The sequence below is a fragment of the Pelodiscus sinensis genome, chromosome 7, assembly GCF_049634645.1.
Source record: "Pelodiscus sinensis isolate JC-2024 chromosome 7, ASM4963464v1, whole genome shotgun sequence".
In the NCBI taxonomy this organism is placed as follows: Eukaryota; Metazoa; Chordata; order Testudines; family Trionychidae; genus Pelodiscus; species Pelodiscus sinensis.
Window position 1 is genome coordinate 40,474,315 of NC_134717.1, and position 21,203 is coordinate 40,495,517.

The 21,203-nt window shown below is 43.3% G+C and overlaps 1 protein-coding gene across 1 annotated transcript in view; it reads left to right on the top strand.

Moving 5' to 3' along the window:
• The window catches only part of MYO3B (myosin IIIB), a 344,336-nt gene that overhangs the window by 182,122 nt on the left and 141,011 nt on the right, over window positions 1-21,203 (top strand). The window contains exons 25-27 of the mRNA XM_075933604.1: window positions 13,068-13,179; window positions 14,715-14,877; window positions 15,597-15,677. Of these exons, the coding sequence (XP_075789719.1) occupies window positions 13,068-13,179; window positions 14,715-14,877; window positions 15,597-15,677 (356 nt within the window). The remainder of the gene's footprint in view (window positions 1-13,067; window positions 13,180-14,714; window positions 14,878-15,596; window positions 15,678-21,203) is intronic.

A 21,203-nucleotide genomic window follows, 5' to 3' on the forward strand; every position in this document is an offset into this window, starting at 1 on the left:
TCAACCATCCTATGGAGAGGAGGGACACAGGGAATTATGGGGCCTGGTGTAGGGTGGCAGTAAGGGTTGCTGCCACACTTTCTCCCCCCCCCCCCGCCATATATACTCACTGTGGAGGCAGGGTCCAGAGTGGCCTGACAGCCTGCTACGCTGTGCCCTGCTGTCTTCTCCCAGGCTCTGCTTCTCCACAATAGCAGGAAGTAGAGCAGGCATGGGTAAAGTACAGCCTGTAGGCAGAATCCGGCTTGTGGGCAGAATCCAGCCTACCAAGCCACCAGTTCCGGCCTGCGGACGCTGTGGGGAGCCCCAGGCAGGCTCCCCACTTGCCTCGCTCCACCCGCATGCTGCTCAGAAATGCGGCTGTGGGGCAGTTTCACTTTAAAAACTGAGCCCGGAGGGGAGGGGAGAAAGCTTTAGGAGCCGCTCCTGCCCCCAGCATAATCCCGTTGGCCCAACGCTCCCTGTTTCAATAACAGACAGCACAAGGGGCTCATAGTTATTCACAGCACATGGCTGCAGCCTATGCGGAAGAATGGGGCAGGCAGTCTGGCTGATTCAGGACGGGGCTGCTGGCTGCTGGCAACCTAACCCCTCCCTTCCCCAACCGTCTTCCCCACACTTCTTGCCCCCTACACCACATACCCAAATCCTCTGCACCCTCCCAGATCTGGCACCTCAATCCTCTGCCCCAAATCACAGTCCCATCCTGCCCTAGCTCACAACCCCAAACCTATGTACCCCCTCCTGTACCCCAATTTCCTGCCCTAAGTCACAATCCAACCCCCTACACCTCAGTCTAGTGCCCCGGGTCACAATTGCCACCTCCATCCAAACTCCATTCCTTACCCCTACGTCCCTTCTGCACTTAACCTCCATCCCAGACCCCGCACCTCTTCCATTGATATCATGGAAGAATGCTGCCCTCGACCACTTTCTAAATTCTTGAAATGGCCCCCCATCAAAAATTATTGCCCACCCCTGAAGTAGAGTGTCCCAGCCCTAGGGTGCTTCTCTTCCCATCATTGTGGAGAAGCAGGTGCAGTTGGCTGTGAGAGCGGAGGGGCAGCTGAGTGCTGCTGCCTGGGTCACGGCTGCTCTAAGGTTGCCATGCCAGGCTCTGAGTGGCCCTCTGGCTGCACAGCGAACCACTCTTCCATGTCCGGGAGGAGACCCTTCCCCTGCCTAGTGCTGGTTGACTAAGATGTGAAGCAGGACACGCCTCTCCCATCAGCTGGAGTGAGAGGGGAGGCAGTGTACCCTAGCCCTGGCCCCCAGAGCCACTGTGCTAGCATTTCGCAGCCTGGTGCCAGTCAGGAACTGCTGCTTTACAGCACTGTAATTTGTTTTGCTTGGGGAGGGCATATTTTCACCCTCCTAAGCAAGGAAGTTGCAGTGCAGTAAAGTGACAAGCTCTTTGTTTGTCACTTTGGAAGGGTTTTAAGCTACACAAATAAAAGCCACTCATTCAGGAATGATGGCCCCATACACAGCATGGCCAAAGCACCACAGAATTTGGGGCAATTTGGTGCACCAAATTTTGTGGCATCCCTCACATCTGCGTACTTTGCCAATTGGTAGGGACAACCCTGTATATCAGTCCTTCATCTTTGTAGTTTTACAAAAATTAACTAGTACATCTAAAGAGAGGGGAGGGCAAATTAGTGGATCTTAATTATTCTCTCCCTTACACCTGGATAAATCCAGATTGTCTCCTTTCAAATGTTACTGTAAATTGAATGGAGAACAGGCCCAGTATCATTAGAAGGTTTCTCTTTTCTAGAAAATTACATAGAACAACCCTGAAAAAGCCATGGTAAGTTTAACATGGTACCAGTCACAGCTTTGCTATCTGCATAGACAGGGTGAAAGATGTGTTTAACATCTTGTCAGAGGGTCATTTACTAGTGAAGAGAATCGAAGTAGAGAAAATGAGGGCCAAGAGATTAATTGATTTGCCCAACACCATAGGGAACTCCATGTCAGAGCTCAGAATATAAGGCAGGAGTTCCTTGCTCCAATCGTGTGTCTTCAGTCCACACCTTCCCACTTCTCTTAAAATAATTTTCATCTCCCCTATTGAAAAATTTTTAGTAAAGCCTAAAAAAATCATAGGTGGGAGTGGAAGCAAGGCTACCTTAATTGTTGCTCTGATTAGTCAAATGTTTTTAGGTACTGAAGTAGTTGAAGACATATAAATATTTGAGAAAACAGGTCAAATGGTAAACAGATTGGCATTTCTTTGTTCATAATCAAAAAGCTATTAAGCAAGTATGAAGGAGAGTTTCAAAATGTCAGTAAATCTGAGGATAGCAGAGATTTTCTAAGCCAGCAAGTTAATTGGTATTTTGATCCTTTTGAGCAATTTAACAAAATGGATGAGGCAGCAGCTTTTCCCCCCTTGATGTTATTAAACAAATAGGTATGCTCCTTAGCTTCCTGTTCAATAGTGGTGTTTTGTAAACTCTTAGCAGGAAATTTGAGGACAAAACAAACCAAGTCAGAGAACAGAGCCATTCATGGTTTATCATGTGAAGGTAAACAAAAGATAAAGTCTTGTTTACTGTTTTCTGTTTTCAAGTGGAACAGATTTCATAGTGTTGCAGACCTGAAAGATAGTTATTTGGGTTTAAAAACTGTAGAAAAAGATCTTAATTCTCACCCATTCACACACTGTTTCCTTAATCAAGGATTTAACTCTCTGTTATAAACAACTCTAATACAAGATTTACTCAGCGTTGCTTGTGTCCTTAACTGAACTAATTTTTTTAAGACGTGGGTTGTGCCCACAGAAGCTCGTGATACCAGCTACATATTTTGTTAGTCTTTAAGGCACTAATAGACTATTTGTTGTTTTAATTTTTAAATTTTTTTTCTTCATTTAAATCAATGTTCTGGGGTGGGGCTGGGGATAAGGGGTCCAGAATGCAGGCTGCCCTGGGAAGAGAGGATAACTCCAGCCTTCTCTCTGCAGCAGCTTGAGGCCAGGTGAGAAGTGCCTGTCCATGGTCACCGCAGCTCCAGCTGACACAGCTGTGGAAAGGGTGCAAGCCCCCCATCTCGGGGATAGAGAGACACATAGACAAACTCTGTGAAATATACAGTTGATAGCTGTTCTTTTCTTTACCCTTCCCCCTTACTGGCCCAATGGATTTATAGGTGTCCCAGTCCCCCATCTTAGACCCCTTGTTGCCCCCTGAGGTCATTCTGCAGTATACCTGTCTCTCCCGCCAGACCTCCTCCCTTTCAATTTTATGAGAAACAATAAAGGAGGAGTTCTTGAACAAATGGACTCCCAGACAGATGGATGGACAGACACACATTACTAAAATATATAGCAAAGATCTGTATTCCTTCCCTTGAAGTAGGAGAGAAGTGATCCACTAGCACTATAAACACAATTGAATAATATCACCGTTCAAGATCCTCTCTAGCACATGAAAATGTGACATGAAATGTTGTATAACAAGTTAGTGAGTGAGGGGGAAAAAAATAACTAAGATTTTTCTTTTTCATTACCTTCTTCTGTGGCCTCCTGTCCTGTTATAGAATGCCTCGCTCCAGGACTGTGACAGGGCACACTACTATTATGCTTTTCCTGTGGCCATGGCCTCTTCAATGGCAGGATTATGATGACAATATCATTAGATCACTGGGCTGGTCCAGGCAGGCACTGTGCAAATATGCAAAAAAGACAGCCACTGCCCCCAAAAGTTTACAGTCTAAGGCCTTAATCTTACAATTCCATCCGCCCAAGCTGGCTTATGAACCTATAGAGAGCCCAACTCACATTAATAAGTTCCCAAGGGGCAAGAGGATTCACCCACACAAATTCTGAGTTAGGATGGGCTTTATGTGGGTGGGTGGGTGGGAGATACTGATTCTACCACTGCTCTGCCATTCTAAATCCCTAATGTGTTTTCATCAGTATGTGGAGTCTTCAAGCCATACCCCTTCTTATGTGCCTTTATCTATTCTCATTTATTAATTCAGGAACAAGTGAATGAAATCAAATGGCAACACATTTACAACTGAGAAAAGGATATACTTTTTTTTTTTTAATCAAACTCTGGTACTGATTTTCTCAAGGTATTTGTAAGGCTCCATAGGTCTAGCACCTAGGTTGCCAAAGATCCCAGGCAGGTGGCAGCTCAAGGCTGCCACACTGCAGCAGCTAAAACCAGTTCCCACTCCACTTCCCATGACCTGCTGTGGACTCAAACAATGGGAATTTTGTCTTGAGCAGTTGACAGACACCAGCCTGATAGCTCCTGATTGGTTCCCTGCCCTGTTGACTCCCAAGGGGCATCCCAGGATATGCACAAGCAACAGTGATCCTTTAGTTGCCATGATCATTCGTTCTACTTGCATCTGAATTCCTGACTCTTGACCCCAGCTTAATTTGAACTTCACCTCCAGGCTTGGACCCTGAAACTTGGCTCAGACTCTGGAATTTACTCTGGCCTGCAACCTGACCACAAACACCTCCGCTTCTCCCAACCTCAGATTTGCCCCTGCTGTGACTCTTGGCCTTACTGCTCTTCTTGGGATCTTCAGGCCTGCTGATAGAGGGGAGTAAATGGGATAATTGCCCTGGGACTCGGTGATTCATAAAGACCCAGGGCTCCCATCCGCTGCGACTGTAGCAGCAGCAGCAGCAGCAGACAAAGCCCTTCTCCCTTTATATTGCCACCGTAGTGCCCCAGTTCCACCCCTTCTGCCTGAGCGCCCTCCCCCCACTTCTGGGAGCACAGAGTACTCCCGCCCCTGGAGGTCTCTTCTTCAGACTAGTCTCCTGGGGTTAGCAAAGTAGTGCTAAGATCACATTATACACAAAGCACTGACTGCACTGCTTTCACCCTGAACTATTTCAGCAATCTGTTTTCACACTAAATCCGCCATTCTTTCTTATCTACCTTGTCTGTCTTTCAATCTCTTTACATTTATTTATTTTCAAAATTCAGCTGTACAGATACTACTTCATCTCTAATTCCTTAAACTTCACGATGGGGAATTTTCTCATGGGTGACTTTCATGTGCTTTTATATAATTGTACAATAATCCCACAGCTTTCTCAATTAAACCTGGTGTGTTCCACATTGCTATTCTGTGTGTTCTTACAATGCTTAAGTTCCTGACTGTTCTTATGGATGAGACCAGTCTTCCCTAAAGATTCTGAGATGATGGCTGAAGGACTGTGCACAGTATTTAAATAAATAAAAGCACTATCTACTTTAGAAGGCCATTCCTATGTTTGTAACTTTTGGGAGGGTGATGTGGTTGATCACATCAGAACCATCCCTTGTTTATGCCCAATGGAAAACCCTCCTCAACTACCAACTGCTACCAACTTAAGCACTCTGCTTTGAACTCTACAAGCTCTGTTCTTTCCCTTTGCATGCTAGCAATTTACTCACCCCACTTTGCTACACTGAAGTGTCTTCCTTTGTACTTAGAGTACTTTCAGTGTACATCACTCCACTGCCTCTGTGGAAGCAATGCACACCAGTTTATTAGCTTCACCTCAAGGTATCATTCTTCTTAGTGCAAGGCACCGATACATGTCTATCATAAACCCAAATGAAAGTTTATTTAACAGCTTAAGAGACTGAAATGAAGGCAAGTATCAGTGAAAACAAAGTTACAAGTAAAAGAAAAACATAAAATGCCATCTATAGCCTATACTCACTGGAGAGGAAAGTAAATTGTTAAAAGGTATTTCTCACCCTCTGGTTAGTACAGTGCTCATCCAGATCAGAAAGACACCCTGTTGGCAGTTCTCCTCTGTAGTGGATAACTAGTGCCATTTCTTCTGCTCTCCTAGAGTTCCAGGCTATTGTCTCTTACCCCAGGAGCCCCTTCTTCACACTATTGTCCTGGGGTTCATTCATCTTTGTGAATGGATGAAGAAAGGATGGCTCCCTGGACATCTATTGTTCTCAATGTTGATTGAGTTATCCTTAAGATCCCACCTCACCTGAGGTTACAAGTCTCACATCAGGAGTTTGGCAGCCTAATATCCAACATTTTACACATCTCTTAAACTATTTCCCATGTAAATGTAATCCCTAAGGAGATAAACATTTTGCAATAACCATGACAATCAGATAGTTCTTAGCTTTCAGCAAAGACTCCACAGGACTAGCTTTGGTGAAATATTGAGAAGATGGTCATTGGGGCAATATATCTCCCTGGGCATGGCAGTGATCCTTTTTATTCCTTGACTGGGAATAGAAAAAGACATTCTGGGGGAAAACAACACAAGGAAAGCTACAGTTATGGTCTTTCCTCCTAATCTGGAAACAAAGAAAGTGCCAAAAACCAAGTAAGAAAACATATTCTCATGAGATTTCCAGCCCAGTTTTGCTGACCTAAAGGCTCAGTTTTTTATCCTGGTGACACTAATGTAAATCCCAACAAGACTATTAGTTATTTTTTAAGTTTTTCCATCTTGTATGTGATTTCTGTAGAGTTACTGTGGATTTACTCAAGTACAACCAAGGTCAGAAATTAGACTCAATGCCTAGAAATTTTCAGAATTTCAGCTGCTTTGGATAACATCCCAGTGTTTAGCTGTGTCTCTCAACTGAGTCATATTTGCCCTCACTGTTCTACCATATACAAGACTGCACAGTTGAATAGTGATGCCAGATGTTTTACCTTCCTCAAAAGCATCAGGTACTGGCCACTGGCCAAACCCAAGATGTTAGATCAGATGAACTGTGATTCTGTTTGACAAATCCTGTGTTCAGAGAGTGAAACTTAGTACTTCAATGCAGAGTAACCAGATGCAGAAAAAGAGAAAACTAGAGTTTGTCTCAAACTCTGAATTTCAGGGGTGATCCAAAATCTAGAGGCTTAGGTTTGAATTTTGGAACCCAAATCTAAGTAACTTCAAATTTTAGGACTGTTCAAATTCCTTGGGAATTTCAAGGGGAAAACAATTCTACCAAAAGAGCATTTAGCAGTTAGAAAGGACTTACTAGTCTTGCAGCTCATGCATATGCTATAGTGGCAACACTTCTGTTTTTACATTTGACACCAAATACAAAAAAGGTTTAGTGCTGTAGCTACCAACAGGAAGCTTGACACTAAAGGAAACTTATTTAACCAGTTAGTGGAGTCCTCTAGCCAGGGGCCTGGACTTCGTAGAAACACTTGACAAGTTTAGACAAACACAGATTAAGTTAAACAAAGCTTTTATGAACTATCAGAAGACTGATTGACTACGGATAGGGTACTCTTTTTAGACAAAAATCAATTCCCAGCAGCTCTCTGTTAAAAAAGTGCAGAGTTGTTTTTTACAATATAAACATCTTTTTAAAATAGCAGTTAATTCAGGCAAAACAGTTGGTACTGAAAAGTGACATTGTGTTTACGTACAGTTCAGCTATATACTTTTTTGTTAGGATAGCAGCACAAAGTAAACCATGAACAGTTTGAAATACAAAGTTGTATAGGAAACTAAAGAAGGTGGTAAGGTTTATAATTAAACTAAATTGTATGGTGAAGTCTATAAACTAAATACCTTCAAAATCTGTATAACCAAGAATTTTTCATGTATTTTACTAGGATACCAACTGTAATATGTTAATACAGAAAAGATTATTAGAGACTGAAAGAACATTTTATATTAATTGCAAAAAAGCCAGACTCTCTGAAAACGTGTCTATACTTGTATATGTCCTGATGCCCAGTCCACCCCAAACACGAAAAAAAAAAATATGGACTGTTGGGAAACAGATATGATCTTTCTATGGAATTAGAAAAACAAACTTACCAGTATGTACAAACACATAGTGTTGTTTATGCCAGAACTTATTTAACTGTACCTAAATTGTATACCGTGGGCCATACTAAATATAGAAAATAGATGTTTTGGGACTGCAAACTAGCACATAAGCTTTTTTGTGGAAGAGATCTTCTGCAAAAACTTCTTGAGCAAGAGCACATCCACTCTACAAAAGCACATCGCAAAAGCAATGTGCTTTTGCACAAGAGAGCGTCCAGACTTCATGGACGCTCTCTTGAAAGAAAGCTCTGATTGCTATTCACAGAATAGCCACCAGAGCACCTGTGCTTTTTTCAAATGGCTCTTTTTGCGCCCGTCCACACGCACCTTTGCCTGTCCCCACACTCCTTTTTGCACAAGATCTCTTGCACAAAAAGGAGTTATTCCTCGTAGAAAGAGGAATACCTATACCGTAAAAATCCCTGTGTTCTTTTGATTTACTGTAAACGTACTTGCACAAAAACGTGCTTGAGGTGTGGACGCTCTGCAGGTTTTTGTGCAAAAACGACTGGTTTTGCGCAAAAATCCTGTAGTGCAGACGTAGCCCCAGGGGCTGAGACCTGAAAAAGAGCTCTGTGTACCTTGAAAACATGTCTCTTACACCAACAGGAATCTCTCCAGTATCCAGTGACCAATCAGGGTACAGCAACATTGCAAACAACATTAACCTCAGTAGTAAACTAAATTTACTCTTTATTTTCTCATGAATGCAGCACTGGTCCCCATAGCTGCTACAAGATATCACCCTTAAATTTCCTTCATAAGTATTTGCCTCAATAAATTATGAGATATGGTTGGTATGGAAAAAGTGACTGCATTTAAAGAAGTATTTTAATAATACATAATCTGCCACAATTCATTACACAGTGTGGACCTTGTCTTCAATTGTGATACATCAGCATAGTTCCTCTGTGTGTCTGGTCCAGTATTGGCTAATGTGCTTTTGCCATCAGTTTATTAGCCTTTGATCTTAACTGACAATTTTAGAGATTCTTTTTTCTTTCTTGTGACAATTGGTGCTTCTCTCTAGAGATTAACTGAAGCTAATATTTGAAAATCATATTCTCCTATTTAAAAATGTTTCCACGAGATTTATCCTCCATAATAAGTAACTGTTAAGATTGTGCCCTGTCCTTACATGGCTGCATGTCTGAGGTTCTCACTGGTCACTTCCCTTTCCTTGGATCTTAAGGATGGCTGCTCCCCCATTTTATATCACAGTGGAATAGTTTGCTAGGCCTATCACCTCGCCCTCACTCAGAGTCAATTGAGCTCCTACACGGGTGTAATTTAAGGACTATCCGGCAAGTAGTTTAACAGTTCTGAAGCTGTGTCAGATTTAAAAAGTGCAGTTGTAAAATTATCTTCATTCATAAACAAATAGAAGTGCATAAAATCAATTATTTACTTACTACAGTACTTTATAACTAAAGCTATTTTATTATTCAAAAACAGAGTCGGTGAACATTGGTTCATTCACAATCTGAATGCCTGTTCGGTATGAACACATTTGTACTCCTTTGTCATTAGCTATTTACACAAACAGTGTTTGTTCACTGTTGTACTTCATCCAACTCTGTTTACATCACTATCTCCCTTCCACGACCATCTCTTCCACCACTATAATCCTTAGCAATGAGAGGGTTTTAAATTTTGCCTCAACACGTCCCTTTGACATAGGCAGGGAGCACAGGTGAGCTCTTAGAATGTCTAAGGTTCCCTTTTTCTATAAATGAAGATTGATAAGAGAGTCATTTTTATTGTACGTTAATCTTTCACACCTGAGGAAGTGGGTTTTGCCCACAAAAGTTCATGATACTGTGTATATATTTTTGTCAGTCTCTAAGGTGCTACAAGACTACACGTCTTTAAATTCTTGACACACTGGAAGACTCTCAGCCTCAATAATTAGTCAGTGTTACTATTACAGTCAGGAGTAATCACAGTACTACTAACCCCACTAGTGCTGGCCTTTATTGCCCATGGCTTAGAATCTGTGGTCTTATTGCCAGATATATTGATAATTGGGAGACCTGCCCCTGCAATACTCCATTTCTGGAGGGCAGCTCTATCATGAATCTAAGTTTGGGACCCTAGTGTAGGACTAGGCTTTCTAATGAACATCTGGCTGTTGAGGCTTCCATGAGAAAAAAGATCACATACCAATAGCACGCTCAACAAGACGGGGAATGAAATAATCCTTTCTGTTATTTCCGCTATAAGAAAATGAATATTTCATTAGTAGGGCTCTACCAAGTTCAGGGCCATGAAAAACATATCATGGACTATGAAATCTGATCTCTCACCATGTAATCTGGTCTTTTGTGTGCTTTCACCCTATATCAGTGTTTCTTAAACTTTTTAATATCGAGGAACACCAAACAATAATTTTTTTTATGGGGAACACCAAGTATTTTTTTGTTGGGGGGGGGGAAAGCCCCCAGGGAAAAGTTGTTGAGAAAAAAAAAGGAGGCTTGTCCCTTTAGTGGCAACCATTCTCCAGAGAAAAGTTGTTGGACCCCCCCCCCCAAAAAATAAAATAAAATACAAGGAGACTGGTCCCTTTAAGAGCGGCCATTTTGAATTCTGTTCTCTCTGCGGCACACCTCTGACTGCCAGGGTGCTGCGGAACACACTTTAAGAAACGCTGCTCTATACTATACAGATTTCATGGGGGAGACCATTGTTTCTAAAGTTGGGGGGTTCTGACCCAAAAAGGAGTTGTAGGGGTGTCACAAGGATATTTATGGGGAACCACCTTTATGTCTGCATTGCCCTCAGTGTAGGGATGTGAATGGTTTAACCAGGCTGACGGGGGCACTCCAGCCTGGCCAGAGCAGCCCCTGTCGGGGGTACCCCCATCGGCCTGGTTAAACATTATGTTTAGTTACACATTACGTTTAGCTGGTTAACCAACTAAACAGGATTTTATATCCCTGCTTCAAAGGTGGGTGCCCAGAAAGTGGTGACAGCTGACCAGGGGTCCAGCTCTGAAAGCATCAGTGCAGAAATAAGGCTGGCAGTACTATATCATGCTCCCAAACAGCAGCAACCTCTCACTAGCTGCCCAGCTCTGAAGGCAAGACCACTGCCAGCAGCAGCACAGAAGCCAGGGTAGTGGTATTGCAACCTCCCCTCGTATAACTTCGTGATCCCCCCTACCACAACTCCTTTTCATATTTAAGTAACAGAAATCAGACAATTTATGACTTTTAAAATGCCACAGTGAAATAGATCAAAATGGACCATGAATTTGGTAGGGCCCTGCTCATTAGGGAACAAGTAGTATGGAGTCATGCTATTTCTTCCTCACTGTATTTGACTTTGTTCCTGCTGGAGACAGGTGGGATCAGCTCATTGGCTAGCTTCTGGCACCTGATGGACCTCCCTGGTCCTTGGGACCTGGGTGGTCCTGAAGGAGGGAATTTGCCAGGCCAGGGGAGGTCATTTCTGTCTCCTACCACTGCCCTGCAGACTATGCTCCTGGCCTGGTCTACCAGTGGGCTCCCCATGCGTGACCAGCCCTGGTTCCCTGCCACAGCAGCCCACTGCCATGGCAAACCACTACTCTGCTGCTAGTGCTCTTGGCCCCACCAGCCCTGCCACGGCAGCACTGGCCCCACCAACCTGCTGAGACTCTCCATTCTCTCTCTCTCTCTCTCTCTCTCTCTCTCTCTCACACACACACACACACACTCACTCTCACTCGTTTTTATTGATATTATGCATTTATAATCATTATGAAAGCCTCAAACACAATGGTCTGCCACTTGTTACAAAGAATTAAAATACATACAAATACACACACACATCATCCTACACTAGTGTTGAACAGGGTTCAAAAATCAGTCTTATTGTCACATTCATCATGCTTTCCTATGCTACATGCACCTCTGTTTTTTGTAGGCATATAAAATCTATGGCAAGAAGCAATGCAGCCATTTTAAAAACTGTGGACCATGTTCTCTGTTGGTGTAAACTGGCACAGTTCCACCAGAGTCCTTTGGAGCTATGCCAGTTTTACTCTATAGGTTGAACTTCTCTCAACCGGGATTCCCTGGTCCGTTAACATCCACGGTCTGTAAAGACCACAGATATTGTTGGACCAGAGAAACCCGGTGGAGGGTCACAGACAGGAACCCTGTGGGAGCTGTGAACCCAGCCAGGCTGGCTGCAGGGAGTCCAATGATTGGAAGACCTGCTGTGGGAGTCCAGCTGAGCCAGTGGCAGAGTGGCTGGAATGCTGTCAGGGCAGCAGTCTGCTGCGGTGGGGCCAGGAGCCCCAGTGGCAGGACCATGGGGCTCTACAGCAGACCTGGTGGAGCTAGGAGCCCAGCAACAGACCTGGTGCTACCCCGGTAGGGTTGGCAAGGTGAGGAATGGTGTGTGTGTGCGTGTGTGTGTGTGTGTGTGTGTGTGTATGCAGAGAGAGAAAATGAGAAACTCCTCCTCACACAATCCTACAATTACTAGTTAGTTAGCTGCAGCAGCACCAATAAAGCATCTTCTTTATGTTCACCTTCTCACACTTTTTCCAAATATCTAAGAAAAGGGGCTTGCAGGGTGGTCCCAATGCTAGAAAGTGCCAAAGAAAAAGAGGCCTCAAGGAAAACACTCTTCACTCAGCTCTCTTCCATTTAAACTGTCTTTGAGACCTACCTTGAGCTGAGTTCAAATGCAACAGTGTCACATAGGGGATGAGGAGTGCTTTCTTTCTCCCGCTTCTTAGGATATTTTAAGTTACATATAAACATGAGGGGCACATCTGTGGATCCCCCAGGGAGGGGATGAGTTTTTAAGTTTTCTCATCTCTTCCCATTGTTTTGCTTTCCATCATCTCCTTGAGCTTTCCATGGTATAGCTCCATTTCCCAGCAAAGCTAAGGGCAGCCTCTAGGGGATTGTTCTAAATGGCACTGCCTTGTAAAAGCTCCATAGGAGCCATTATGCTGGCAGGCATTGATACAGTGCATCATGCTCCAGCCACGGCCCTTTCTCTTACACCCACGGATGGACTAGATGGTGATTGTGTTGGTTCAAAGATTTCCCTATGTTTGGTTTAGCCTCAGCTGCCCATTGAGGATTTTAATCCACTTTGTCCACCTTCCTAGTGGAAAAAGGTCTGAGCAGGGATATAGTTGGGCTGAGGATCTATCCCACAATATTTAGAGCATTTCTTTAAATTCTTGTTTGGCGAGAGTATAAGAATTCCCTTTTACAGTCAAAGTGTGTTTGTATAGCAACTAACGTACTCTTTCTTTGTCCCTTGGTTCTTGTAGGTATTATTACCTGGCTTTCAAGGCACATCAGACTCCTCTTGGGAGCAGAGAAAGCTGTATTGCTATTTTGGAGAAATCGAAACTAGACAATTGGGTTCTGGGGAAGACAAAGGTAGGGCCCATTTCTGGTTTTCTCCAGCGTGTCCTCTTTGCAGTGAGCATGTTGAAGAGAGTTTTAGTGAAGCCGTGGCTCGTTCTGCCCAGCCCCATGTGGTTGTGACAGGAAGGGAGAGGGTACAAGAAATGTCCCCTGCCACTGAGCATGTGCTGCTGCTCCAGGCTAGTGTTGCTGTAGGTGCTAGTCTCGCCACATCGTGGCAATGCCTTGCGCTTTTCCTCCCAAGCCATGAGTTGGCAGGCATAAGGAGAGATGCACATAGAACCCTCTCCCAAAGATGGCAAACTAGCTGCCCCATTCTTGGCAGCACCTGAGGCATCACGCCTCAAGCAGACCCTTAGGCCCAGGAAGTAGGATTCTGAGAGGTGCTGCAGCACCCCCAGGTTTTCCACCCAGCTTCCCCACCTCCAGGGGTCTGCCCCATCACCAGCTCCACCAGCCGTGTGTCCTGGCTTCCAGGCAGCCCCTCCTGGGTCCTGCCAGCCCTGCAGGATTCAGTACCCCTTAAGGTCCTACTGCCCACCATCTGCAGGTGGGGTCCTGGAGGTTGCACTGCTGCTCTGGGTCTGGCTCACCTCCTGATGTGGCTGGGTTGCCAACTCTCCCGGACCAGATGCCATTAACATCAATGGTGTCCAGTCTGTTCAGTCCAAGAGAGTTGGCAACTCTAGGTGTGACCTCAGCCTGAGGGCAGTAAGGGGTGCAAAAAGGTTGGAGGGGCAAAGCTCAGCACCCCCACAGTAAAATTATCTCCAGCACTGCTGGGCAGACTCTGCTCTGCAATCCTCTCTACTACAGGTTGTGGCTTAATGCCGTCCTTTAGCCTTAGCCATCTGTGAGCCACTTTCAGCCAGTCTCTGTTTGCCATGTTAGAAGGGGCCCTGCTTTTCAGATGTGATTATCTGGGCTGTTAGTAGTAGCCTTTGTTCATGGTTTAAAATGGTGTGACTGAGCTGTCCCAAATATGGGGCCAAATCCTGAAGTGCTTACTAATTACTTAGAAGTAGGCCAAAGGGAGTTTCCTGACTAAGGGCCCTTAGGATTTGGCCCCTGCACTGGGATACAATATTGTATTTATAAATTTCCTCCTTTTCCCTTTTATCATCATGAGGAATGTTTTGTGCTAATGTTTATCCTAAGGACTCCCACCAGATTTCCAGTGTAAAGCCATATTAATGAAAGAGACCATTGTTTAAAATGCTGCCACAAATCAGCTCTGTTATGAAAAGCGATATTTAAACATTGCTGATGCAGAAAATCAGTATTCTGACCAAACAGTTGTGGGTGATTTACTTGGGGGGAATGGGATAATTTTGTGACATACATTGCAATGAGTGATTGTAATTAGTGTGATAAACTAAAAACATATATTCTACCATATGATTTCTGAAATTCAAGATACAAGATTTAGCAGCTTTTTCTAGCAATTGATACTGTAATGCAGATTGAAATAATGCTAATGAAGAGGCAATAAAAAAGATTTTATTCTACTGCTTACATGTAATGCTGAACCTGTTGTTCCATTTCAGGTGTTCCTAAAATATTACCATATAGAGCAGCTAAATTTGTTCTTGCGAGAAGTTATAGGCAGGGTGGTGGTAATGCAGGCTTATACCAAGGGGTGGCTTGGAGCTAGGAGATATAAGAAAATCAAAGAGAGAAGAGAAAATAGTGCTGTCACCATTCAGTCAGGTAAACATCCATAGTCCTTATTTCATACACTATCTTGACATTTTAAATTGCCTGCAAATTGGCTATTCATTTTCTCAATGGTTTGCTGTGAAATCAAAATAAGCCGTGGTACTTTTTTCCCTTCAGCTAACTGATACCACCATTACACATTAATTTCTAAGTTATCAGTTCAGTAATCACTAATGTCTTTCTTTAAATGCTTTACTATTATAGACGATGCCTGTAAACAAAAAGAAGAGTGTTGATCAGTGTCTCGCTGCTAATGTGCAACAGACAGAAGAGATGCAATAGCTGCTTTCTCCTTTATGCCTCTGCTTTCCAAGTAGCATAAGTAGTGCAGTGGGCTGGGAAGTTTGATTATTAGTAGTTTAGCATGCTACGTTCTATTGATTTATTTTCTGGGAGGCTTGGTGTTAGAGGGATGCAGTTGTTTGCATTGAATTTTGATCTCCAATAATTCTGCACCTCAGTCTTTATTTGACTTTGTGACATCAGAGAGCAGATGTTGACAATTAAAATTTGGAAGACTGGAGATGTGTTTGAAGTTGTGGAGATGCTTATACTCCAATCATATGCCCAAAGTTCAACTGGTGAGTGGGTGGGTGGGTGAGGAAGAGGGGGTGGTTATGGCAGGGAGGATGAAAGATTAGGCACATCTCTGATTCCATAACACTTCCTTAAATGAATATAATTCCCAACACATGGGTTTATATTTTTAGCCTGGAGAGGATATGAAGCTCACAGGAAGTACAAGGAAATAAGGAACAGAAGAACTGATGCTGCTATACATATTCAAGCAGGTAATTAAAACATTATTTCCACAGACTATATCTATTTTGCTATGGATAACTTCATTCCAATATTTATAGCTGAGAAAAATGTTAACAGCTCAAACAAAAGCAATTGGAAAATACTGCTTCTGCTCATGTGTTCTTCAATACCAAATATCACCAGTGACAGGACTCTAGCATTTTGGGGCTTTTATGGTGAGTTCCTTTTTAAAAGCAAAACATACTGATTAAAAGCCACTGAATGAATTCTCTGGGATCCATCTGTGCTTAGAGAGTCAATGTGTATTAAACATGTGTCGGGTTGGTGTGAAGCACTAGAATTGTTTTAGTTAAAATGTGGATGATAGGTGCTGGACATGTCACCTCTCTGGCTTCGTGGCTAGCCCTAATATTGGCAGACTCCCAGGCTACGTCTAGACTGGCCCCTTCTTCGGAAGAGGCATGCTAATTTCTAACTTTGCAAGTAGGAATAAGAGATCCTCCGGAAAAGGGCTTTATTCCGGAGGATCGCGCCAGTCTGGATGCTCTTTTCCGGCTTTTCCCCAAGCCGGAAAAAAAGCGGCAGCCATGTTTATTTAAATCCCGCGGGGGATATTTAAATCCCCTGCGGATTTCCCTATTCCAAAGTTAGAAATTAGCATGCCTCTTCCGAAGAAGGGGCCAGTCTAGATGTAGCCCCAGGTTTTAGTCTTAATTGCTGCTGGTTTTCCCAGCTTGGGCCAATCCTCTGATTCCCTGCTAGTCTTCTGGGCAGTCATATCAATATATATTTGAATAAACTTTAAAGAGATTATTGAAGGAACAAGCCCACAGTGCTGTGCAGGTCTCTAGTAGAGAGCAAGAGATCATATGGCACTGAACTCAGTAGCAGGAAGGCTATAAGTTCAAATGCAGCCACTTATAGCAGGGAGGCTATAAGTTCAAATGAATCAAACCAAGGCTATAGAATAAGAAAGGCAGTGTAAGTACATTTCTCTTAGGGCAAGGCTCTATACATACTATTCTGTATGTTTATAAAATAGCATATGCCTTGGTGTGGGGTTATATGCCATGTGGTCAATGAAATTGGGTGCTGTTGTACAGGAAGATTTTTTCCAAGTTACAGCAAATTTCACGTGACTGGATAATCATATTCTCTACCTGCTCTGCTCCCCAGAGCTGTTATCTTCCATTGTTCTTGCTTTAACACAGAGTAGCAGTTCTTCAGGCAGGGAATCCATCTTTACATGAATTGTCAAACATGCACTCTTGACAGTAAAGCGCTTTTTGGAAATCATTATTATGTTTACACTTGGATGCCTGCACCTCAATTTCCCAGCTAACTCAACGGCCTGTGCAGCACACGGAGAAAAGAGGCTGGGTCACACCAGTTCTTAAACTACAGGTTGGACCTCCCTGGTCCAGCACCCTTGGGACCTGATTGGTCCTGCATGAGAGATTTTGCTGGAGCAGAGGAGGTCATATCTTGCCCCCCCCCCCCCCCCCCCCCGCTGCTGGTCCCCCCAGCACTAGACTGGCTGCTGGCTCCACTGCCCTGCTGGTTCCTGCCCCCTCCCACGCCCCCCCCCCCCCCGCCTTGCCTGCCATGCTGGGCAATCCAGCTTCGAGCAGCCCCACTGTGGTGTGCCACTCCTGGCTCCTCCAGGCAGCTCTGCAGCGGTGTAACAGTCTTTTGGCCCCTGCAGGCAGCCCAGCTGGGGTGTACTGAGCAGCCCCACTGGGGTGTACTGGGCTCCCAACCCCACTGGGCAGCCCCGCTGGGGCATGCCTGGCTTCTCAGCTGTGGGGATCTAGGTTCCTGACCCTGCTGGCAGCTCGCTGCCAGCATCCCACAACCTTGCTAGTCTGCAGGGCTCCTAGGCACCAGTGCTCCACCAAGATTCTCTGGTCCTGGAACATCTATGGTCATGTTCGACCAGAGAGTCATGATTTACATAGGTTCAGCCTATAGATATTTGGGACTAGATAGTGTCATAGATCAGCAGTGCACAACCCGTGGGTCATGGCTGTCTTCCTGGGGGGTCACAGCTCCGGGCCGGCCACCATTTTATTTTCTCGGGTTGGCACCTGACGTACGCGCGGCGGGGACGGGGGGAATAACAGGGGAGTGGACTGGCAATTTAAATTTTTTTTTTGCTCAACAAAAATTTTCCCGTCCCTGGGGGTTGCGAATTAAAAAAGGTTGAGCACCACTGTCATAGATGCACAGCACGCAGAAAGGCAAGAGGATGCGAGAAGCCATTCTGCCTCAGAATTCCATGCAGTGGTGCTGGGCATACAAAAGATGTATGTCCATTGCTAAGCCCTTTATGGAGTCCTGTTTATGCACCCTCTCTCTCCCTCCAGACAGAATAAGGGTTGGATAGAAGCAGTGCTGTGTTCCATTCTGTCTGCTTTGTGACACTTAATGCACCCAGCGGAACAGACAGAGTTTCCTTGCGTGCAGAGGCTGCTATATAGCCTGACCCTTATGTGGCCCAGACAAGTGTCAAAGCTTCTCCTGGCAATCTTCACGCTGTAGCTCTCACTGTACACCCACATCAAGGCCAGACAGAGCCATTTCAAAGTGACACCTTTGTGTCAATTATACTTTACAGCTACTCCCATTTTTGGCGCAGCTTTAGAATTTATGGTGCATAATCATTTATTTCAGAAAACCAAACTTCAATGTGTGTGACTCTCTGCCTTAGGAAATCTATTTCTAGAGCTCTCTTAATTTAAACTTATTTCTAAACATTTTTGTTTATCACTGCACATTAGTCTTTCTGTGTTTCAAGGCAGAGCAAATAATTGCAAAGTGTGACCATTATCTGGGTTATAAAATAAACCATCTATTACTATTGTTACTTCCATATCACCATAAAAGTGTGTGGTGCTGAACAAATAGACATAATCTCCACACTAAAGTGCTTACAATTTAAGTACAGATAAAGACAGCATTTCAAGAAAAAAGAAATGTGGTCATTTTAACATTATTTTAAAGAATGAGCAATTTAGATCACGGAGATATAGTACTTGCATTTGCTGGCCAGGCATTTGTAAAACCATATCATTAATATATATATACACTGAAATAAAGCAGTCCTTGAAATTTTGGAAGCGTTTGGCTTACATGTTTCTACAGAACACCACATATTGAAATTTGTTTTCCTTTCATCTCCTTCCCAATAAAAGCAGCAGTGCGGCTTATCCCTTTAGCTTCCTCAGAACTTCCTTTTAGAATTCCCGATCTATTACAGCACATTCACATACCAGAAACAAGATGCCTTTTCATGCTGTCAACCTTTTTCATCTGAAATGTAAATTAATTCTTGCTGGTACGCTTTTGACAGAGATCAAAGTAGGGGTATTAACCTTATTGGGCCTTCTCTTCATCGGAATCAGTTCCAAAGACTGCAAGGGTGGTGTTAGGAGGCCAGTCTTCACTGTTATCTGTGGCCCTCCTCCAGGCAGTCCTCTGTCTACAAGTCAACATTTCAAAGGCACTGATTTCTTTTGTAAATGACCTTATCATTACTTTAAACTGTGTGAAAAATGATTTGCCTGAATAATTCTTGCAGGATTATCCTGCTCATTTTAATTGTGAGGGGACTTCATTCAGATTCCAGGATATTGTTTAAGTGGTTTTGACAGCAAGTGATCATAGCCTGATAGAAAGGAGGAACACAGCTTCTTATTGGAAACCTCTTGACTTGTTCGGATTGTTCATTTCTTGAAGTCAGTCTTTGAGGTAGGCTACATTTGCATTTTAAAAATAAACAGATGCCTTTCAAATACATGAGCTGGTGGTCTGGAGATCTCAGAGGGCCCAAGCAGTTCACTATCCATTGATGAAATGTTGGAAGAAAAAACAAATTTAAAAAACTCCAAATATACATGAGGATATATTTCCTACGTGTATACTATTACACTAAAAATAAGTCACTATTTGGGGCTGGGAAAAAAAATCCTTGTGAATAAGTAAAATGTTATGAATTTAAGCAGTTCAGTACATCTGCATTAGAGGTTCACACAATGTGAACTATATCCATGTATTTACACCGGTAGCTAAAATTCGCAGTGTAGACAAAGCCTAACCTCAAGATGATTCTTACCAACCACCACAGGACATACCACACTAATACCAACCCTGGTACCTTCCCTTGCAACAAACCCCGTTGCCAGCTTTGTCCACATATTCATTCTGCTGATACCATTATTGGACCTAACCAAGTGAGTTATAAGATCAAGAACACATATTCCTGCGCATCCAGAAATATAATCTACGCTATCATGTGCCGAAAGTGTCCGTCTGCTATGTACATTGGACAAACATCTCAGACACTTCGCCAAAGGATTAATGCCCACAAAACAGATATCAGACAAGATCACAAAGAGAAAACAGTTTCTTGCCACTTTAACCAGAAAGGACACTCTCTAAATGACTTAGCCACCTGCATTCTGCTACAAAGACCTTTTACATCTGCACTTGAAAGGGAATCCTCTGAACTGTCATTCATGTTAAAATTCGACACTTACCAACAAGGACTTAACAAGTCTTTGAACTTTCTCACCCATTACCAAGACAGTTTCCCCAATTATCACCTGTAATACCATTAACTCACAAACATCCCACTCTCCCTACCTTTAATATCAGCAATTCACAGACACTTACCTTCCTTCCTCCCCCTTCCCACCCCCCCGCATCCCCCTTCTGTTCTGCAATGTGATTTGTCCTTTTCATATTTGTTCATTTTTTTTTTTTTTTAAATTGTATCCTTTGGTATATATGGTTGTGACTACTTTCTTCCACTATTTGATCTGAGGAAGTGGGTCTGGCCCACGAAAGCTCATCATCTAATAAACCATCTTGTTAGTCTTTAAAGTGCTACATTGTCCTGCATTTTGCTTCAACTACCCCAGACTAACACGGCTACATTTCTATCACTACCTCTTTCTGTGTCAGTTTCCCAATTGGTAAAACTTGGATAATAACAATTTTCTACCTAGCAGAGAAGGCAAACATATTGTGAACAAAGTGAGTTGCTCAGACAAAAATGAAGTATTGTTATTTCTTTGTGCAGTGGTTTATATTGCTTTATTTAAAGCTTGGGCCAAGGAAAAAATCACTTGGTTGAAAACATTTTAACATTATTACAATGACCCAAATTCACAGCTGGTGTAAATCAGTGTAATACTGTTCTTTGATTTCAGTGGCACGATGCTGATTTACCCCAGCTTTAGATCTGTGGCTATATTAGTATAACCACATTTTATTAATTAGAATTAAAACAAAGTAAGTACAATTATAATGGTAATTTTTTGTTTGTTTTTTACTCCATTCCCAGACATCCATAGCATGGATTTCTGTGTCGAGTGACAGCTCTCTCCAAAGACTTAAGAGAGGATTTAAATCTCTGTTTGTTTTATTTGTGAGCAGACACTGCCAAAATGCCAAATGAGTGGTGCATGTGATTCACTTACATCTGAGGTGACATCACTGAACTCATTTTAATTAAGGCCTCTTTAGCCATCTGGAATATGCTGTGCAACTCT